The sequence below is a fragment of the Mixophyes fleayi genome, chromosome 10, assembly GCF_038048845.1.
Source record: "Mixophyes fleayi isolate aMixFle1 chromosome 10, aMixFle1.hap1, whole genome shotgun sequence".
Taxonomy (NCBI): domain Eukaryota; kingdom Metazoa; phylum Chordata; class Amphibia; order Anura; family Limnodynastidae; genus Mixophyes; species Mixophyes fleayi.
Window position 1 is genome coordinate 80,072,973 of NC_134411.1, and position 17,769 is coordinate 80,090,741.

The window sequence follows — 17,769 nt, forward strand, 5'->3', positions numbered from 1 at the left end:
ATGTGAGTTCTCTGTACAGTGCTCTGGCACTATATAAATAGCTGCTGCTGATGGATTGAATATTGGGTCAGCTCCCAGTATATACAGGTACATTTTAAGGACCCTGGTCTAGATCATTGTGCTCAAATTCTTTTTATCTGGGAATCTCTCTTGTAGTAATTCACAATTGAAAGTAACAAGGGTTTTCAGAAGCAGATTTTCAAAGCCCTTTGTGGTCCTGGTGTTTGTACCAACGCTCTAGCTTTCCTTCTAGATCCATATTCATATATTCCCCCAATGTGATCACACCAAACCTCGGGCTCACACTCCTCTTCTCCCCACTCTTTTGTACTGTATCTGAATGTGCAGAAATATCGCTGATGTCAGTCTGAGGGAACCATCTGCCATCTCTGCCTCTTGTGTCACGTTACAGCGCCTTATACTAAGTGAGTACCTGTGACATTAAGCGTACCCCTCCTCTCTGCGTTGTGACCGTCCATCACCTGCCCTTCACTCCACAATCTCCGTACCCTGTTGAATCACTGGAGTGCAGAAATGTGCTTGTAGATTTATTAACAGAACTGTTAACGCCTCCAGGGATCCTGTCTTCCAGCTATGCAGTGTACATGTAGAAAACTGTTAAATGTTTTGGGGTTTTTTCTAAGTGTAGTTATATTGTACATTACTGACTCCAAAAACTGTCTATTTTATGATATATACCTTTGTTAATTGTGCTTCCTTTTAATGTGTGCATTTAATCAAATACATTAAGTTTTAGGAGGTATGGATAGTACATTTATGATATTGTATGAGACAGGTAGTTTGTGTTCTGTTTTATGTTTGTGTGTTTAATTGTTTACTAGGTACTTTGTGATCAAATCTGTTTTCTACTACTAATATTCTGATGCATGTCTTACAGGTGGATCTACCTAAATGATCAGAATTTGTGCATCCCAACAAGTTCTTCCTTCGTGTATGGAGCTGTGCCCATCGGGGCAAGTATTTATGTGATTGGCGATCTTGACACAGGTAACAAGTACTATTGGGCTTGGATTGTTTTGTGTGTAATTCTGATAGATGCAAACTGCTATCTCATGTATGTTAAATACCAGCTGGGTTTGTTACATACACTGAGTACAGGAGACTTCACATCAGGTACATACGGGACTGGTATAGAGGATGTCACGTGGTGGGTCCCTGGTTTTCTCAGGGGGCAAAACATAGAAAAGTAAATTTAATTTAAACTCCAGTCCACCCAAAATATCATTTTTGGAAAATACTCCTCTCCCCTGAACTAGTGAAACCATGGGCGTTCCATGCCCGAATCCCCCACACAGTTTGGAAGAACTCGCCAGTGCCACAAACATTATCCATGTATCGTCAACCAGATGAAGGGGATGTGTGACCAGTGATATCAGTGTCCGTCCTATCGGCACTTGTGTTGGAATCTGGCACGATATGATTTGTGTTTTAACCGTTCCCAGTTGTCCGTTCTGGGACAAGAGGCCATGCCACTGCTGGCGATGGTGAAGTTCCCACAATCTGGGGGGTTCTCTAGCATGAGACCACTATGGTTCTGCTAAATGGGTGGAGGGGAGAGGTTGGCTAAAAATTTACGGTTGGGTTGGAGCCTTCAAAAAAGGACTTGTTGCTCTCCCTCTCTTGGTAAGTGGAAGTGATTATGTAGCTTCTAACACAGCATAGGACAGTAATAATCAGACTGTATCGGTAAATCTAATCAAATGGATGAGATTGACGGGCAAGTGTCATTTATACAGATCGTTGAACTCGGGTGACTTTAAAGAGCCGTCATTTACAGCAGATTAAATATGCAAGTTTTAATTTAAAAGTAAAGACCAAGTGACCTAAACTGATGCACAGATTCCCATTTATACAGAGGAAGGACAAAGACCACAGTGACACAGAAACCTCCACTAATTCTCACAAGTGTCCCCTTATTGCATTAAGCTTGGCATAGCTGGATGATGCGTAGATCCAATTAAAGCCTTCCTCTTTACCTGGGTCATTAGCGTTAGCTCTGGTTCGGGTCCTAGAGGATGCCTTCCATCACATAATAGACAGTATTTGTGGGCTCAGATACTGCACTGAACCCAACCAATCTATGGGGGAGGGGGGGTTAAGACTTCCATTGGCCCCATACAGAATCAATTGATTAAAATGTTGAACGGCCTTCAGGAGACTTAAAGTGCCAGCCTCATTTAAGAGCAATTGCTTTTTGTACTCTTAATTCTTCTGTAAGACTTTGGGATATGCAGGGGAATACGCAACCTCCATAACTGCTGCGGTCGATTGTATAAGAATTACAGCTAACACAACTTTTTTTTTCTGGTCCTGGATAGTTGAATGGTACAAAGGAAGTGCGTAATAGGCCCTGCCTCCACCCATTATCTGAAACCAGGAGCCAATTGTACTGTGAGCTCTTAGCGCAAGAAGACAGAATTTTTCCTGTATTCTTCCACAGAGCCAGAAGAGTGCTTCTGGGCAGGGGGCAGGTGTGATAGCTAGGATTTGTTTGACCTCAGATTTCCCCTTTTGAAAAAACTTTACAAACAAATAGGTGAAGTACCTGGCGTTGCCCGGGTTTACATCTTTAGGTTATCAATGAGTTGGGTGTAACTGTCAACATTTTAAAAATTAGTAGCCAAGATGTCATCCGAATCCATCCAGTGGAATTCCCAGAACAGGCTCCCAGGGTCAAAGCTCTGCCCAACATACACCAACAGTATGTTCGACTGGGACCTTAACCCCCAGTATGTCTTCTGGGATCCAAAGTTACCAGTCTGGGAAGTTTTTGTCCAAATCCATCCAGTGGAAGGCTCAGAACAGACTCCCCGGTTCAAAGTTCTGCCCACCGTACAGCAATGGGAGGTCCGACCGGGACCCTAACCACTTAAAACCTGGCCAGGATCCAACCCGACCACCTCGCGTTTGTTTCATCCCAAGAGGCTCAGGCGTGTCTGAATGCATAACCGGACAGAGAGTCCAACAAACAGACCAATGATTTTTATATATAAGATTAAGTTTACCCAACAAGCCCCCTCCCACTAGCAGAACAACAGGTGTGTGTCTTTGTGTGTGTCTTTGTGTGTGTCTTTGTGTGTGTCTTTGTGTGTGTCTTTGTGTGTGTCTTTGTGTGTGTCTTTGTGTGTGTCTTTGTGTGTGTCTTTGTGTGTGTCTTTGTGTGTGTCTTTGTGTGTGTCTTTGTGTGTGTCTTTGTGTGTGTCTGTGTGTGCCTGTGTGTGCCTGTGTGTGTCTGTGTGTGTGCGTGTCTGTCTGTGTGTGTGCGTGTCTGTCTGTGTGTGTGCGTGTCTGTCTGTGTGTGTGCGTGTCTGTCTGTGTGTGTGCGTGTCTGTCTGTGTGTGTGCGTGTCTGTCTGTGTGTGTGCGTGTCTGTCTGTGTGTGTGCGTGTCTGTCTGTGTGTGTGCGTGTCTGTCTGTGTGTGTGCGTGTCTGTCTGTGTGTGTGCGTGTCTGTGTGTGCGTGTCTGTCTGTGTGTGTGCGTGTCTGTCTGTGTGTGTGCGTGTCTGTCTGTGTGTGTGCGTGTCTGTCTGTGTGTGTGCGTGTCTGTCTGTGTGTGTCTGTGTCTGTGCGTGTGTGTCTGTGTCTGTGCGTGTGTGTCTGTGTCTGTGCGTGTGTGTCTGTGTCTGTGCGTGTGTGTCTGTGCGTGTGCGTGTGTGTCTGTGCGTGTGTGCGTGTCTGTGTGTGTGTGCGTGTCTGTGTGTGTGTCTGTCTGTGTGTGTCTGTGTGCGTGCGTCTGTCTGTGCGCGCGTGTGTGTGTGTGCGTGCGTCTGTGTGTTTGTCTGTGTGTGTGTGAGACCACTTCTGTTTGACAGAACACCCCTGGTGCTTGGGTAAAGACCAGATGCTGCACTAGGCAGTAGTATTTAGTATTCCAATGTGTCTGTCGCTACTCCATAAAATAAAGTTGGTCTCCCAGCCATCGAAACTGGCCCTTCTCTGCTGGGTTCAATAGAGTGTTATGAGTTTTGAGTTCTGTCTGAGACTTCATGCACTTTAAAATGCAAAGGCTCACAAGCCAGGTTGGAAAAATACTATTTAAGAGTTGATCAATCTCCGTCTATTAGTATCCAAATCATAAAACCAAAATAAAGCCTGTATTATGGTCTAGCAGCGTTCCCTGAAGACGTATTTGTCAACATCACGACGGACTAGCAGATCTCTACTAAAATGGAAACAAATTGGCAAAACACCCATTAAATCAAACTTCTACACTTAAAAGCCTTTGTACGCTAAACCCGTCTGTGCACTTTAGTTTTCCCAAGGACACAATCCTTTATTGCATCCAAGTAGACCTATCGAACCCGTGTAACACATTAGTAATATTTTACTATGGATTATAATTGGGTTTTTCAAAAGGAAGTACAATAACCGCAGCAACAATGGTGCTTAACAATCCTGCACACAGCATCGAGGATTCAGAGTACAGGTTCGTTTTACTTTATATTTCCTGCTGGTTCATCCTGCTTCTGTAATGATTAGTTCAAAAGAATAAACACAAATAAATGTAAGAACAAGGAACGAAAAAAAATCTTACATATAAGTTTATTGAGGGTAGAAATGGGGAAATGGGGAACCTAAGGGCTAGATTTACTAAGCTGCGGGTTTGAAAAAGTGGGGATGTTGCCTATAGCAACCAATCAGATTCTAGCTGTCATTTTGTAGAAGGTACTAAATAAATGAAAGCTAGAATCTTGATTGGTTGCTATAGGCAACATCCCCACTTTTGCAAACCCGAAGCTTAGTAAATCTAGCCCTAAGTGCTCTTCACATCCTTTTTCTTTTTCAATTACTTTAAAGGGAATGAAGAGAATCATTGAGTAGTTAGACTGTTAGAATTTATGTGAGTCGTTCAAAATTGCTTCTCATGTAGCATAATCCTGTTTATTTGCCGTTTAGCATAATTGGAATAGAGTATGGGAGACCTCCATGCCTTTTAGGAATAGTTTGTCTTGTGGCCCGTAAGTAATAAACATGTGTTCAGATTTCTTCACTAAGTCTAGTTTCCTGTTTTAGAGGTCTTTCCAAGGACTTTTCCTAGCATTGAGGTTAAGGACGAAGTATATCATTTCATATACCCTAGCCAGAAGCTGCAGAGACATCCAATGCTGAAATACCGCTTTTCCACCAAATGAGAATACAACATGAGTAACTTCACTCGCCAAGTACTACCTGGCAAGAGAGCTTTAATAGTTCCTGTTTTATATGGCCAAAGCAAGAAGGCTGAGTGAATGCAGAAGTAGAATAATTTCCCGCTAGATCCAGGCAACAGTGAAATGAAGTTGTAATTCCCTCTAGATCCCAGAGAAGAGGGAGTGTAGAGGGTCCACTAGATTGTAAGCTTCTGTGAGCAGTTCTCTTTCCCCCCCTTGTCTTATCAACCATCGCCCACCTCTTCTACTCTGTATTTCTTTGTTACACTGTAAGTCTGTGCTGTTTCCCCACTGTCCTGAACTTCAGAATTTTGTGGCACCCCACAAATAAATATCAGAAACAATGATAATATGGCTGTCTTGAAGCTTTATCCGTGTCTGTCGGAAGCTCTTGTTGCGTATGACAACTATATTCAGGTATAGGTGGAACAAATGCTTTATGCTTAATGTGTCGCAAATAGTTTTACATAACCAGTGCGTATTGTGGCTGTGCTGGTCACTTCTTGTGGGTCGTTTAACGGAATATGAACCCCACAGTCCCTTCTCCCCTACTGGCACGAAAGCACGCTGGAAATAGCAGGGCCAAAGTTTATCAATCAGAAACATTCAGAGTATACTTGCTTTGTGTCCAGATAGGAAGCAGATTCTTGGACAATGCTGGAGGAGGAATACTGCAGTGAAATCTCCCTCTCGCCCTCTTAGATCTACATCTGACCTGCACCTTGTCTAGTCTCTGGTAACTACCTCTCACTCCCGCCTACAAGACTTCTCTCGTGCTGCTCCCCACTTATGGAATTCCCTACCACGCTCAGTCAGACTTTCCTACAGCCTTCATATCTTTTGACATTCTCTAAAAACCCATCTAATTTTTTTAGAGCTTACCTTATTCCTGATGATACTTTTCACACTAATGCACCCTCACAACTGTCCCAATATCCACTTTGAGCCACACTCGCTCCTCTTGTTTCAGCTGTGCCCTCTTAGAATGTAAGCTCTCTAATGAGCAGGGTCCTCTATATCCTTTATTTTCATGTCTGCATTTATTATTATTACTTTGTATGTCCTGTTTTTCGACGCTGCAGAGCACTGTGGCGTTTAAATAATTGTTTAAATAACTGAAAGGAATATAAATATTAACCAGTGCTCTATTATTGCCTTGTTCAGGGAAGAGTGCGGTCATTCGCCCCAGGACCGTCATGTAGGAGGACAGTAATACAGAGGTTAAATATGAGCACTGCCGCAAGTTCAAGACACTACTCTCTTTATAAAGCAGATCTAAAACCAAAATCACTGGCACAAGACCTGGCACTCCTTGACAAAGTATATCCCATAGCAAAAGTCTTGCAAGTACCTACACCTATGGATACTTGCGCCTGAAGAGGCGTCACAGGGAAGGACAGTGGCCTAGTGGTTAGCACTTCTGCCTCACAGCACTGGGGTCATGAGTTTGATTCCCGACCATGGCCTTATCTGTGTGGAGTTTGTATGTTCTCCCTGTGTTTGCGTGAGTTTCCTCCGGGTGCCTCAGGTTTCCTCCCACACTCCAAAAACATACTGGTAGGTTAATTGGCTGCTATCAAAATTTGACCCTAGTCTCTCCCTCTTTGTCTGTCTCCCTCTCTGTCTGTCTGTGTCTCTGTGTGAGTGTGTCTATGTTAGGGAATTTAGACTGTAAGCCCCAATGGGGCAGGGATTGATGTGAATGAGTTCTCTGTACAGCGCTGCGGAATTAGTGGCGCTATATAAATAAATGATGATGATGATGACAGGGCGTTCACACATAGGCAGCGTAAAGTGTTTGCGGACAGTGCAGGTGCAGATGCTCTATTTGCAGCCGTCTTACAGTTACGTGCTGCTGGTGGTGATGACGTATGCCAGCACTAGGTTACCACTTCTGATTGACTGTGATTTCACCTCTGAAGCTGCTATGTGATCTTTTAATGGATGTGCATATATAATAGGATTTTCCTTGTGTATTTTTAAAAAAAAAAAAACAAGACAAAAGGAAGGTTATATCTGTCATAATTACATATAGATTGATTGCAAATGTGTTTTTCCCTATGAAAACAAATGTTTATACAGTTTTATTGTGCTTTCTACAAGTACGCTTGCTGTGAACGAATCGCGTATGCCAGTGGTTCCCAAACTTTTACAGTTCGCGGCACCCTTAGAGTCCATCATTTTTTCAAAGCACCCCTCCAAAATAATTACCGAGCAGTCCCGTTTTATAAGTAGTTTGGTCAAAAAAACATAAGTATTTCGGTCAGGACAGGAAATACTTATTTAGTTGTATGCAAAAATAATACACATAAATCCAAGGGAAAAGAATATTTTTATATATATATTTTTTTAATTATATTTCTGTCAAAGAATAATTTACAGCTACCTCACATTGTTCCCCCTTCATCTCCGCACGCTCTGTGCCCTCCTTCATCCACACACACACTCTGTGCCCTCCTTCATCCACACACACACACTCTGTGCCCTCCTTCATCCACACACACACACTCTGTGCCCTCCTTCATCTCCACACACACACACACACACACTTCTGTGCCCTCCTTCATCTCCACACACACACACACACACACTCTCTGTGCTCTCCTTCATCTCCACACACACACACACACACACACACTCTCTGTGCTCTCCTTCATCTCCACACACACACACACACTCTCTGTGCTCTCCTTCATCCCGGGGGCCAGAAAGGGAGGAAGAAAAAAGACAAAAAAAAAATAGTACCAATCCAGCGGCACCTGGGAACCAGCATTCTCCTCTCTCCTGACGCTTGTCACTGAATGTGGGGTGTGATGACGTCACGCCCGACATTCAGTGAGAAGCGAGGAGGGAGGATGCTGGGCCCCAGGTGCCGCCTGATTGGTAAGTTTTTTTTTTTTTTTTTTTTTCCTTTTTCCTTTTTCCTTTTCTCTTCCTGGCCGCGGCTCCCAGGGGAACCACTGGCGTATGCTGATGCATTCTGAGATACGGACGATTCAACATATGAGCTCAAATGTGCTATTTTTGCATGCACATTTTTTGGGGGCTGCAGAACATGAAAATATACTATGGAACCTTTTTGCTGTTTCTGTATTTTACCCCATTATTAATTTATCAATTAATATTTAATTGTATCAGTACTTTTTTTTTTTTCATCTGGCCAAATCAATTATATTATGAAAATAGTGCTACTAGGATGTTGGATGTACAAAACAGTATTATAGTTCAGTCTAAAGCAGCATGGTGTATTGGGCTAAGTCAGTGATGGCTAACCTGTGACACTCCAGGTGTTGTGAAACTACAAGTCCCAGCATGCTCTGCCAGCTATCAGCTAGTTATCTACTGGCAAAGCATGCTGGGGCTTGTAGTTTCACAACACCTGGAGTGTCATAGGTTAGCCATCACTGGGCTAGGTTGACACTGGGGACATGGAGCCAAGAGAAGAACATTTTTAGCCTGTCTACCTTGTTCCTTTTGATTGTGATTTCCCTCTAACGTAATTGTTTGTTTATTTTGTTAGGTCAAAGTTACGACTATGTGAGAGAGTTTAAGAGGAGCACCGGCACCTGGCAACACACCAAGCCGCTATTCCCATCTGATCTCCGTCGCACCGGCTGCGCAGCGTTGCGCATCGCAAACTGCCGCCTCTTCCGACTGCAACTGCAGCAAGGACTTTTTCGCATCCGAGTCTCCCCATCGTGAGTGGCTGGGGGGAGACTGCAAGAAGACACCTAGAAAGCCAGGCGCGCACTTCACTTTGGGGATGGGGGAGCGGGAGTACAAAGGATAAAGCTTAACAAAAAACAAAATGGAGTCTATGACGTTATGACTTATATGTAGCTGTTATCTAGAAATGGAGTTGAAAGCACCATTTACTTTTAATGTTACATAGTCCAATCAGAGAATAGTCTATGATAAAGGAACGCCATAGAGAGATTATAAATGCAAGGGTGTTGGGATCATATGTGTATATATATCACATTGCTTTATGCTTCCAGGGGTTTGGTAATTAGTATTCAAGCATGAGGCAAAGTACTACAATAACAAGCTTTAATAAGCAAAACACCAAGAAGAGAGTATTTTTTTGTCACAAAAAAAGACAATCTTGTGTTAAGTATTTCTTACAGACATTTGCCTGCCTTAAATAACATTATATTTTGTCTTAAACATGCTTAACATTCCTATGCCTGATATGATCAAGAATAGTGACAATTGTTAGGGATATATGCCTTTATTTTATTATATTTTAATAGAAGTTTTTTTGTTTTACCTCAGAAAATTTCAAGTTTCATATATGTGTCTAATTTTCCAAGCCTGAGACTTTGAGGTGTCTTCTCCTTTCAGGGGTGAATTTTTATAACTCTAAACAAGGATTCAAACACTGTTTTTTATGTTCCTTTTTGTGAAAAAAATATCAAAAAAGCTTACAAAAAATTAAGCATCACAGATTCAAAATGAACATTATTTAAAAAAAAAAAAAAATTATGTTCATTTTGAATCTGTGATGCTTAGTTTTTTGTTCGTTTAGCGGAATGACAAATGTTGTACACATGTAATGAAAAGGTACTGTCAATGTCCAAAAAGGGACAGGTCAGCAAAGCACTATGCATTATTCTTACATTTAGGTTGGGTACACACTGCAGGGTTTTCAGCCGATTATCGGGCCACGCGATAAACGACCGTTCGTCCCAATATTTGCTTAGTGTGTACGCTCCAACAATGAACCATTACCGTTCCGAAGAACATCATAACGTTTCGTTACATTTTTAAACCAGACTAAAATCTCGTTCAACAATGGAACGATGTTGTCCCGATCCTGCAGTGTGTATGCACTCAGGACCGGCAGTGTCTATAGATCTCTATGGAGTGTGCAGAGTCGCCATCTTTTTAGCCGATGGTTATGACAGATCTGAAGGTAAATCGTGTAAGATGTGTTTAGTTTGTACACATGAACCGGCATGCTCATCGGGACTTTTTCTTCTTTTTATTTTTTTCTGTTGTTGGTAAAATCATTAACTATGTTGCATCGGGAACAACTTTCTGTAGTGTGTACCCAGCCTTAAGCATTGCTGTGGTCAGGCACCCTTCCATCATTTTATGGAACAATTTAACTATAGGTTAATGTTTATTTTAGTAATGTAAGAGGTTAAATCAGTCAATAGTTATTGTATTTAGATATTTTCCATGTTAAACCCTGAAGGGCTCATCTGTTGCACAAATAGAAGATTGTCCAGTGTTTTAAATTGTGCTGGTTTCTGTTTTTATTAAAGTATAACCAGCCATGTTGGTTGGTTTATAAATTAATGTAAGCGGTTATGGAGTGGGACAATATATTGTTGCTGTTCGTGTTTTTAATTTGTAAGTTCAAAGTAATGTTTGGACTAGACCAGTGTTGGCTAACCTGTCACACTCCACGTGTTTGTGAAACTACAAGTCCCAGCATGCTTTGCCATTATATAGCAGCTTATTGCTGGAAGGGTATGCTGGGACTTGTAGTTTCACAACACCTGGAGTGCCACAGGTTAGCCAACACTGGACTAGACACTGCGATTTGCTGTTGGTCTTTTAAAAATGTCTTCACAGCTTAGCATTGATGGTTCTCCACAATTCCGATGCAGATTTGTGAAGTGGGAGCTCCATGCTCCCTATTTTAAAGGTGTTTGGGCTGATGCAGATTTGGTTGCAAAATGGGGAGTAAAATACTCTTAAAAAAAAATAAAAATGGAAAATATAGCGCATTTCGGACCATATACAGAGCCATATGCATATCAAATTGTGTTCTGCTCCACATCAACAGCCTATATGTGCCTGGTTTTTGCCATATCATTATCGCCATGTATTTCCACCTGTCCCTCTAGCAGGTGCAAAGGATTTGCCCCCTATCAGGTGTATATGGGAGTTTCTGCAGGTCTGTATGAGCCGCATTTTTATCTGTTCCGCCTCCTCAGTCATAAGGATGCGCTAGTGCCAGATTAGCGCAAGTATGCATTGACGCATGCGCATTCCGTTCTCTTTGTGGGTATGCACAGTGCAGATTTGCACAATCTACACTGCGCAACCTGGCGTTCAACTCTGCATCAGACCTGTTATTATCGTAATACCACTGGCTTGAGAGGGGTTAAATATTATGTATCATTTCTGTTGAGTTATTTGTTTGTTTTCTCACATCAATACAGTGACTGTTTTGGAAATGTGGTGTTCTGCAAATGTCTCCTCCTTTTGTGCGCCAAAAGTATCTGCTCTGCGTAATCACCATGAATGATATTCTGTGCCTCTGTTAATACTCACTTTATACCTGCATTTATTTTTATTTTTTTAGTTTTGTTAGGGTTCCTTGTTGTGATTATAAGTTGGTTGCTGTTCACCCAGGCAGTCCGCTATTGAGATATCCTGACTTCAGAATATTGTTTGGATTTCAAGTGGTCTTGCAGCTGGAAGTTTAATAGTGCTGCAGTCCCGCACAAATGAGAGCATATCATGGAAAATGAAAGTGTGTAACACAAACTGTGACCAAATAGAAACCTAGGTTATTGATCAGAAGCATAGAATGAAAGACAACTTCTTTGTACCAGTGTGCTATCATTTGCAGTCCACTGTCCTGATTGGTGTTTGCCTGTTTAATTGGTGGCACCCAACGTGACAGTGGATATTAGTAAATTTAGGGGTTGTAATTTACTCTTTGCAATTTCAGATTGAATATTTCAACATGAGATGACCACAGCGGACAATTTTGTGTTTTAAACCACTGTAAAAGGTAACGGCAACCCAAACTAAAAAGTAAAATATGCATACTATTGTAATGTTCCCAGGCTGCACTCTGCTGGCCTTTCTGCTCTGTCATTTTGGACCAAGCTAAACCGTTGTCAATGCTCCTCCCCCTCTGCTTGTGTCAGACAGTTGGGGTGGAAAGAGCAGGGAGTCTTCAGTTCCCTTAAGCCTGGTGTTCCATGTGATCGGCGACCCGTTACTGGGAACTGGTATCTGAAGGAAAGGTGTTCCAAGAAATGGGCCTGATCTGGATCTGATCCCTCTCTTCAGAATGTCAGGTTTTACTCCTGGATAAACAAAGTAGTACAGGCAATAAGATAACAGCAGTCCCCTAATTTCCTTGTTGTGGGCTCACTTGGTACGGAGGCTGCTACTGGCGTTACCAGCATGAACGTCTGCTGAGGGGAGGTGAAATAACCTGTACTCTCCACTTACCCACTGGCGCTAACAATCGTGAACCAGTGATAGCCAATGGGTGTCTGGATGGAACCTATTGGTTCTAAGGCCAAAATTCCTACTTGCTCCTTTGGTTGGCAGCGGCTGCCTGCTCTAGTTACTCCTGTCCTTCATTGACACCAAGTGCAAGGCAAACAAAACAAGTAATTTTAAGGTATTTAGGCCTGAATAGTACAATGTAGAATAATTGTCTTTTTTAAAATAAACCTTTTGCGTTTCTGAAGAGGTGAGATTCTCAAGTTGGACCTCTGCTTCGCTTGATGCATTTTCCTTTCTAACCGTTGTACATTGTGAGTTGAGTGTCAAGGTAAGTCCTATCACAATCCTGTTCTGAAGGTGGGTTGTTAAGGATCATCCCCACACAACAGGATTTATTTTATCTGTAGGAGCAGGAATATAACTTGTAGGGCTGCATTCTTGCTTGGGATACGTGTCGTACTGGTTTACATAGGTCTCAGCCTGGGGGTAAATTCCATACTTTTGTTCGCAGCGTCTTGAAGTACTGATCATTGCATGAAATGAAGCACCGTACTTAAAGTTCACATGCTTGTGAATGACAGGTGGAATCAAGTAATGAGCGATCAAACTCCCAGCAGTTTCTCTTTCTCGTGTCTGACCTGTGTGTGCGGTTATTGGGATTTTGGAGAGCTGTGTCCTTTTTTCTTTCTCTGATACAGGTTTTACAGTGTGGACAGGCTCCACCTCAATGGGGAGGGTAGGGCTGTGCTGGGGGAAAAGATGGATGGCAGCAGGACATATTAAACCAGAAAGTGTGGTGGGGGGGAGGGGGTGAAGATAGACGTGTGCAATACAGTGTACACTGGGACCAGGGCTTAGTCACGGGAATGGGGGAGCAGACAGGGGTTAGAAGAGGCGACAACGATATGTATACTATTAAGTGGCCGTAGGAAAAAAAAATGTATGGTGGAAAATACTAGAGAGTAGATGTACTAAAACTCCTAACAAGGAAGAGTGGAAGTGTTGCCCATAGCAACCAATCAGATTCTAGCTGTCATTGTTGGAATGTACTAGAGTAACAATAGCTAAAATATGATTGGTGCTAAGGGCAAAACTGCCACACTTCCTTTTTAGAACGTTTTATTAAATCTACTACTAGGCGTCTAACCAGCAAAATAAGTGACCTAGAATTACAATGTGAGATGGAGAAGTGGAAGTGTTAAGTCTCAGTCCAGGGTCCACTCACACCCCTGAATTGTCCGTCTCAGCAGGGAGGTACATGTGACGTCCGAGGACACCAAACATATAGAGAAACCACTACAAACGTTAAACCTTCAAGTAAGTTGCAATAAGTCTATGTTCCGTCAAGCAGCCTTATTATACCAGTAATAAAGTGGGCGGGTTTAATAACTATGCTAGTTACACATTACATGGAATACAATTTGGGAAAAATTTTAGATGGAAAAGCACCTGAGAATATTCCTGGGATGCAATGGATGTAATGATGACAGTACTAATGAAAATACAATGGAAGAATAGTAAGTGCATCAAAATCGGCAATTGTTGTTTTTTCTAAAAATACATACATTCTAAAATAAATATAAATCAGAACAGGACTATACAGTCCTTCCAGAGTTCAATCTAAAGAACTCTGTCAGCCCACACTTTTTTGTTTCTTTTGGATTGGCTGCCGTCTAGAGCACCTGCACCTCCCAGATCCTGGAATCTAAATTGGATATTGATATACACAATATTTGCATAAATTGAGAATTAAAAAGGCTTTTGTGACACTGCTGTCACAGACCAAGCTAGACTCTGTCACTGCTGTTCTAGGAATTGCATCCTCCGCTGCCTCACAGAGCCTCCCATAGAGCACGGCGGGTAGATAGACTGGTAACCGCCTGATAGAGATGAAACGGATCTTCTTTCTTAGTTGCGGTGATAGCCCCTCCCCCCAATGTGTTTAATCATAGATTCACACACCAGGGCTGGTTTACATGGCTGATGGTAATATCTTACAATACATAAATCAGCATATTATTATTTGATGTACCTCCCCACATGTTAATTAGTGATGTTTGCAGTAAAGATGAGAATTGAGATCCTCAGGAAGGAAGTGCCAGCAGGAATTGAGTTAGTTCTGTGATAGATATATAGATATAGATATAGATATATATATATATATATATATATATATATATATATATATATATATATAAAATCTCAGAATCTCCAAACTTTTTTTTGCACTATTACATCTTATTATCAGCGATGCGGCTTGTATTACTGTCATTGTTACCATTAAACTTGCATAGCATTCACAATAATGCTACTATATTGATGCTGTAATCATGAAAATATAGTTAAGCTCAACAAAACAATTTAATAACTACATATTGTTTCAGCATTTGCCATAAATGGCCTGCTGTACCCTTTAAACATGCGGGTTCCACTTCACTTAGTCTGAAACTTCTGTCCATCACCAATCAATGAGGGGAAGGTATTCTGTTTCTATTTCCACATAAATAAAACAAATTTTAATATTCATTAAAACCCAAAAGCTTTAAACATACTCCATCATAACAGACTTAAAGTAATGATCAGAGATGGTTAATAGGAAGGGTTCAAAAGGATTGGTGAATGGGGAAAAATAAAGCTTTCTGTTAAGAGTAGAATGACATTTTTAGCTGTTAGACTCTTGTTAAAGGGAACCACTGTAAAACACTACTATTAGGATGCCATACGGCACAGGTGATCATTGTATCATTCAGAGCTTCCAACTTTGCTATTATTGCAACATTCATGACCACAGAATTTCAAAACCAGCTCTACAGGCACAGTAAGGGAATTTAGTTATATCTTATTAAAGAAATTATATTATCACCATTTATTTATATAGCGCCACTAATTCTGCAGCGCTGTACAGAGAACTCACTCACATCAGTCCCTACCCCATTGGAACTTACAGTCTAAATCCCCTGACATACACAGAGAGAAAGAGACTAAGGGCAATTTAATAGCAGCCAATTAACCTACCAGAAGGTTTTGAAGTGTGGGAGGAAACCCATGCAAACACGGGGAGAACATACAAATCACACAGATAAGACCATGGTCGGGAATCGAACTCATGACCCCAGTGCTGTGAGGCTATTGTGTATTTATAATGTTTAGCAAACCATATAATACATGTACTGCATTCTGTTAAGACTAGTACCTATACAATACAATAGAGATTAAGATAAAGGACCATTTATATTGGGTTCAGAGATAGATATACAGAGATAGATAGATAGATAGATAGATATCTTTTTACTGAGTATATTAATATAGACGGAGTGGTATATTTATGATAGAGATTAATATAATATGAAAAAAATTATAATGCTGGAAAGGGAAGCATTACATATTAATGAAAGACACATTCTGATTTTATTTTATTTTTTTTCATTTGAAATGTATTTTTCTTATATTATACTCAAGAAGATTAGACAACAGCAAAACATTCTTATATAGCCTATTATTTTCTTTTAAATGGGGAGAATTTAGAGATAGATTTTTAAATAGAAGTTGCAATTACTGTGGTTTCATTTAGGCCAATTGGTTAGATTGTAAGGTAATTATCTGGAGCATTTCTCTCTGCCCCATTTTTTTCCTTTCCCTGTAGATCTTCCTTCATTTAAAACTGCACTATTACCGGATGATGTTTTTTAGGTGTCTCTTACCCTAGCTGGAGACCCGGGAAAAATGGCTGAATGAAGCCGCCCCTGTGCCTCTTATTGCATTGGCTGAAAGCCAGGTGCGCGTGAGCACAAGGACCAATCACAATCAACAGTCGAGATTGCAGCTTGTGATTGGTCCTCAATCACCCATCCCTTTTTCAGCATTTAAACTTGGTTAATGAAAGTCATGTAGCAGCCCCCAGGGGCGAGGGGCAGTGGCACCTTAATAAAATATTTTGCACAGGTGGTAGTGCCTTTGAATAGTGGTTAGGGCATAGTGGAGTTGTGTGTACAATACTGTAACAGGTTTCTAGTGTATTAGATTTCCAATTAAAGCATACCCTATTAGGATATCTTGGTGTTTACCCTCAATAGTTTTAATCCCCTTAAATTCTTAATTATATGTAGTTATAGAAACTATAATCTTCTATCTTTATGTTAGAAGTTCTGATCTGTTCTTGCTTTTAGAACTTCTGCTTTTAACAGGGATTCCTGTTTTAAATATGAAATTACAGATTTCTGCATGTTTCTCAAAGCGATCTAATCTGCATTTCCTTCTAACACGTATCAGTGGTTGAAGGGTTTATTTCAGTGCAAACATGTTACAGCCCTCCAACACCAAATCTAAACATGTATTTCTACCTTTAGCAATATTAGAAGTAAATGTAAAATTTAAAATATTGTATTCCAAAGTAGTTGACGATTGTTTAAATAAACTCCTCTTTTTTGTACCCTGCTAAATTAGGATATCAAAAAAGTTTTAAAAAGCTTCATAGGTTTCTGAAAAGGGTTTTGTTTATAGACCTAATATTGCTTCCAGCTACCCATCAGCAAATTTGAATAACGGAGTGCAAACTTTGTCCCCATTGCCGTGCCATAGCTCTGGAGGTAGAATTGTTCCAGTGCTTTAAAATGGTTATAGCCCAAGACACAATGTATTGAATCTTAAATTTTACAGATCGTTGTTCTTCGTGCCATTTTGCCTAGGGGTGTTTCCATTTGATTAGGTCACACCAAAGATTTTAGCATTGCACAGAATTATTGGGGAATTTCTTCCATGCTGTTGGGTACTTTTTTTTTTTGCTTACTTGCACCCATTTAGACCCTTTATACTGTAATTAGTTTTTGGAATTTATTTAAATTTAAAGTAGACTGTGTTTCACTGGCCTGTCATCTGTGAGAGATAGGCATCCGAAGGAATAAATGCTCAGTATAGTTGGATATTCTTAAAGCAAAGATACAGATTTTATTATTACATGTTTATTACGTTATTACACTAGTCTGGTATTAACACTTTGTCCCATGAGTTTCGCAATTGATGGCCTCTAAAATGCTGCACTTTTAATACAATACTTTCAGTCATCAACTAAAAGACCCTCCTGATAATGAAACACCAGAGGATTATTTTTGTTGTCTCTAATAACGTTTAACGAGCCTGTGTTAGATCCCCTGTGCTTATAAGGACTGGGCCAGCTGGCTACTATAGATTACCTCGCACTTGTGTTCCAGCACATGTTCCTGTTTCCTTTCTGAGATTGACATTAGCGCACGCACCATAACGCAACTTCACAAAACGCCACAGTCGTAAAGTTGACCAGTCAGCTTTGTTAGCTGAACCAATATTCATAAGTATGTAACCTATAGATTTACTAGGAACCAGCACCTCCTGAAAATACTAGTAGTTGATCTACTACAATA

General features: G+C 40.9%; 1 protein-coding gene across 1 annotated transcript in view; it reads left to right on the forward strand.

Annotated features, from left to right (window-relative positions):
- Positions 1-11,361, forward strand: part of GAN (gigaxonin) — a 42,563-nt gene extending 31,202 nt beyond the window's left edge. Inside the window, exons 10-11 of the mRNA XM_075188979.1 lie at positions 899-1,008; positions 8,691-11,361. Coding sequence (XP_075045080.1) covers positions 899-1,008; positions 8,691-8,872 — 292 coding nt within the window. The 3' untranslated portion in view covers positions 8,873-11,361. The remainder of the gene's footprint in view (positions 1-898; positions 1,009-8,690) is intronic.
- Positions 11,362-17,769: the final 6,408 nt, after the last annotated feature.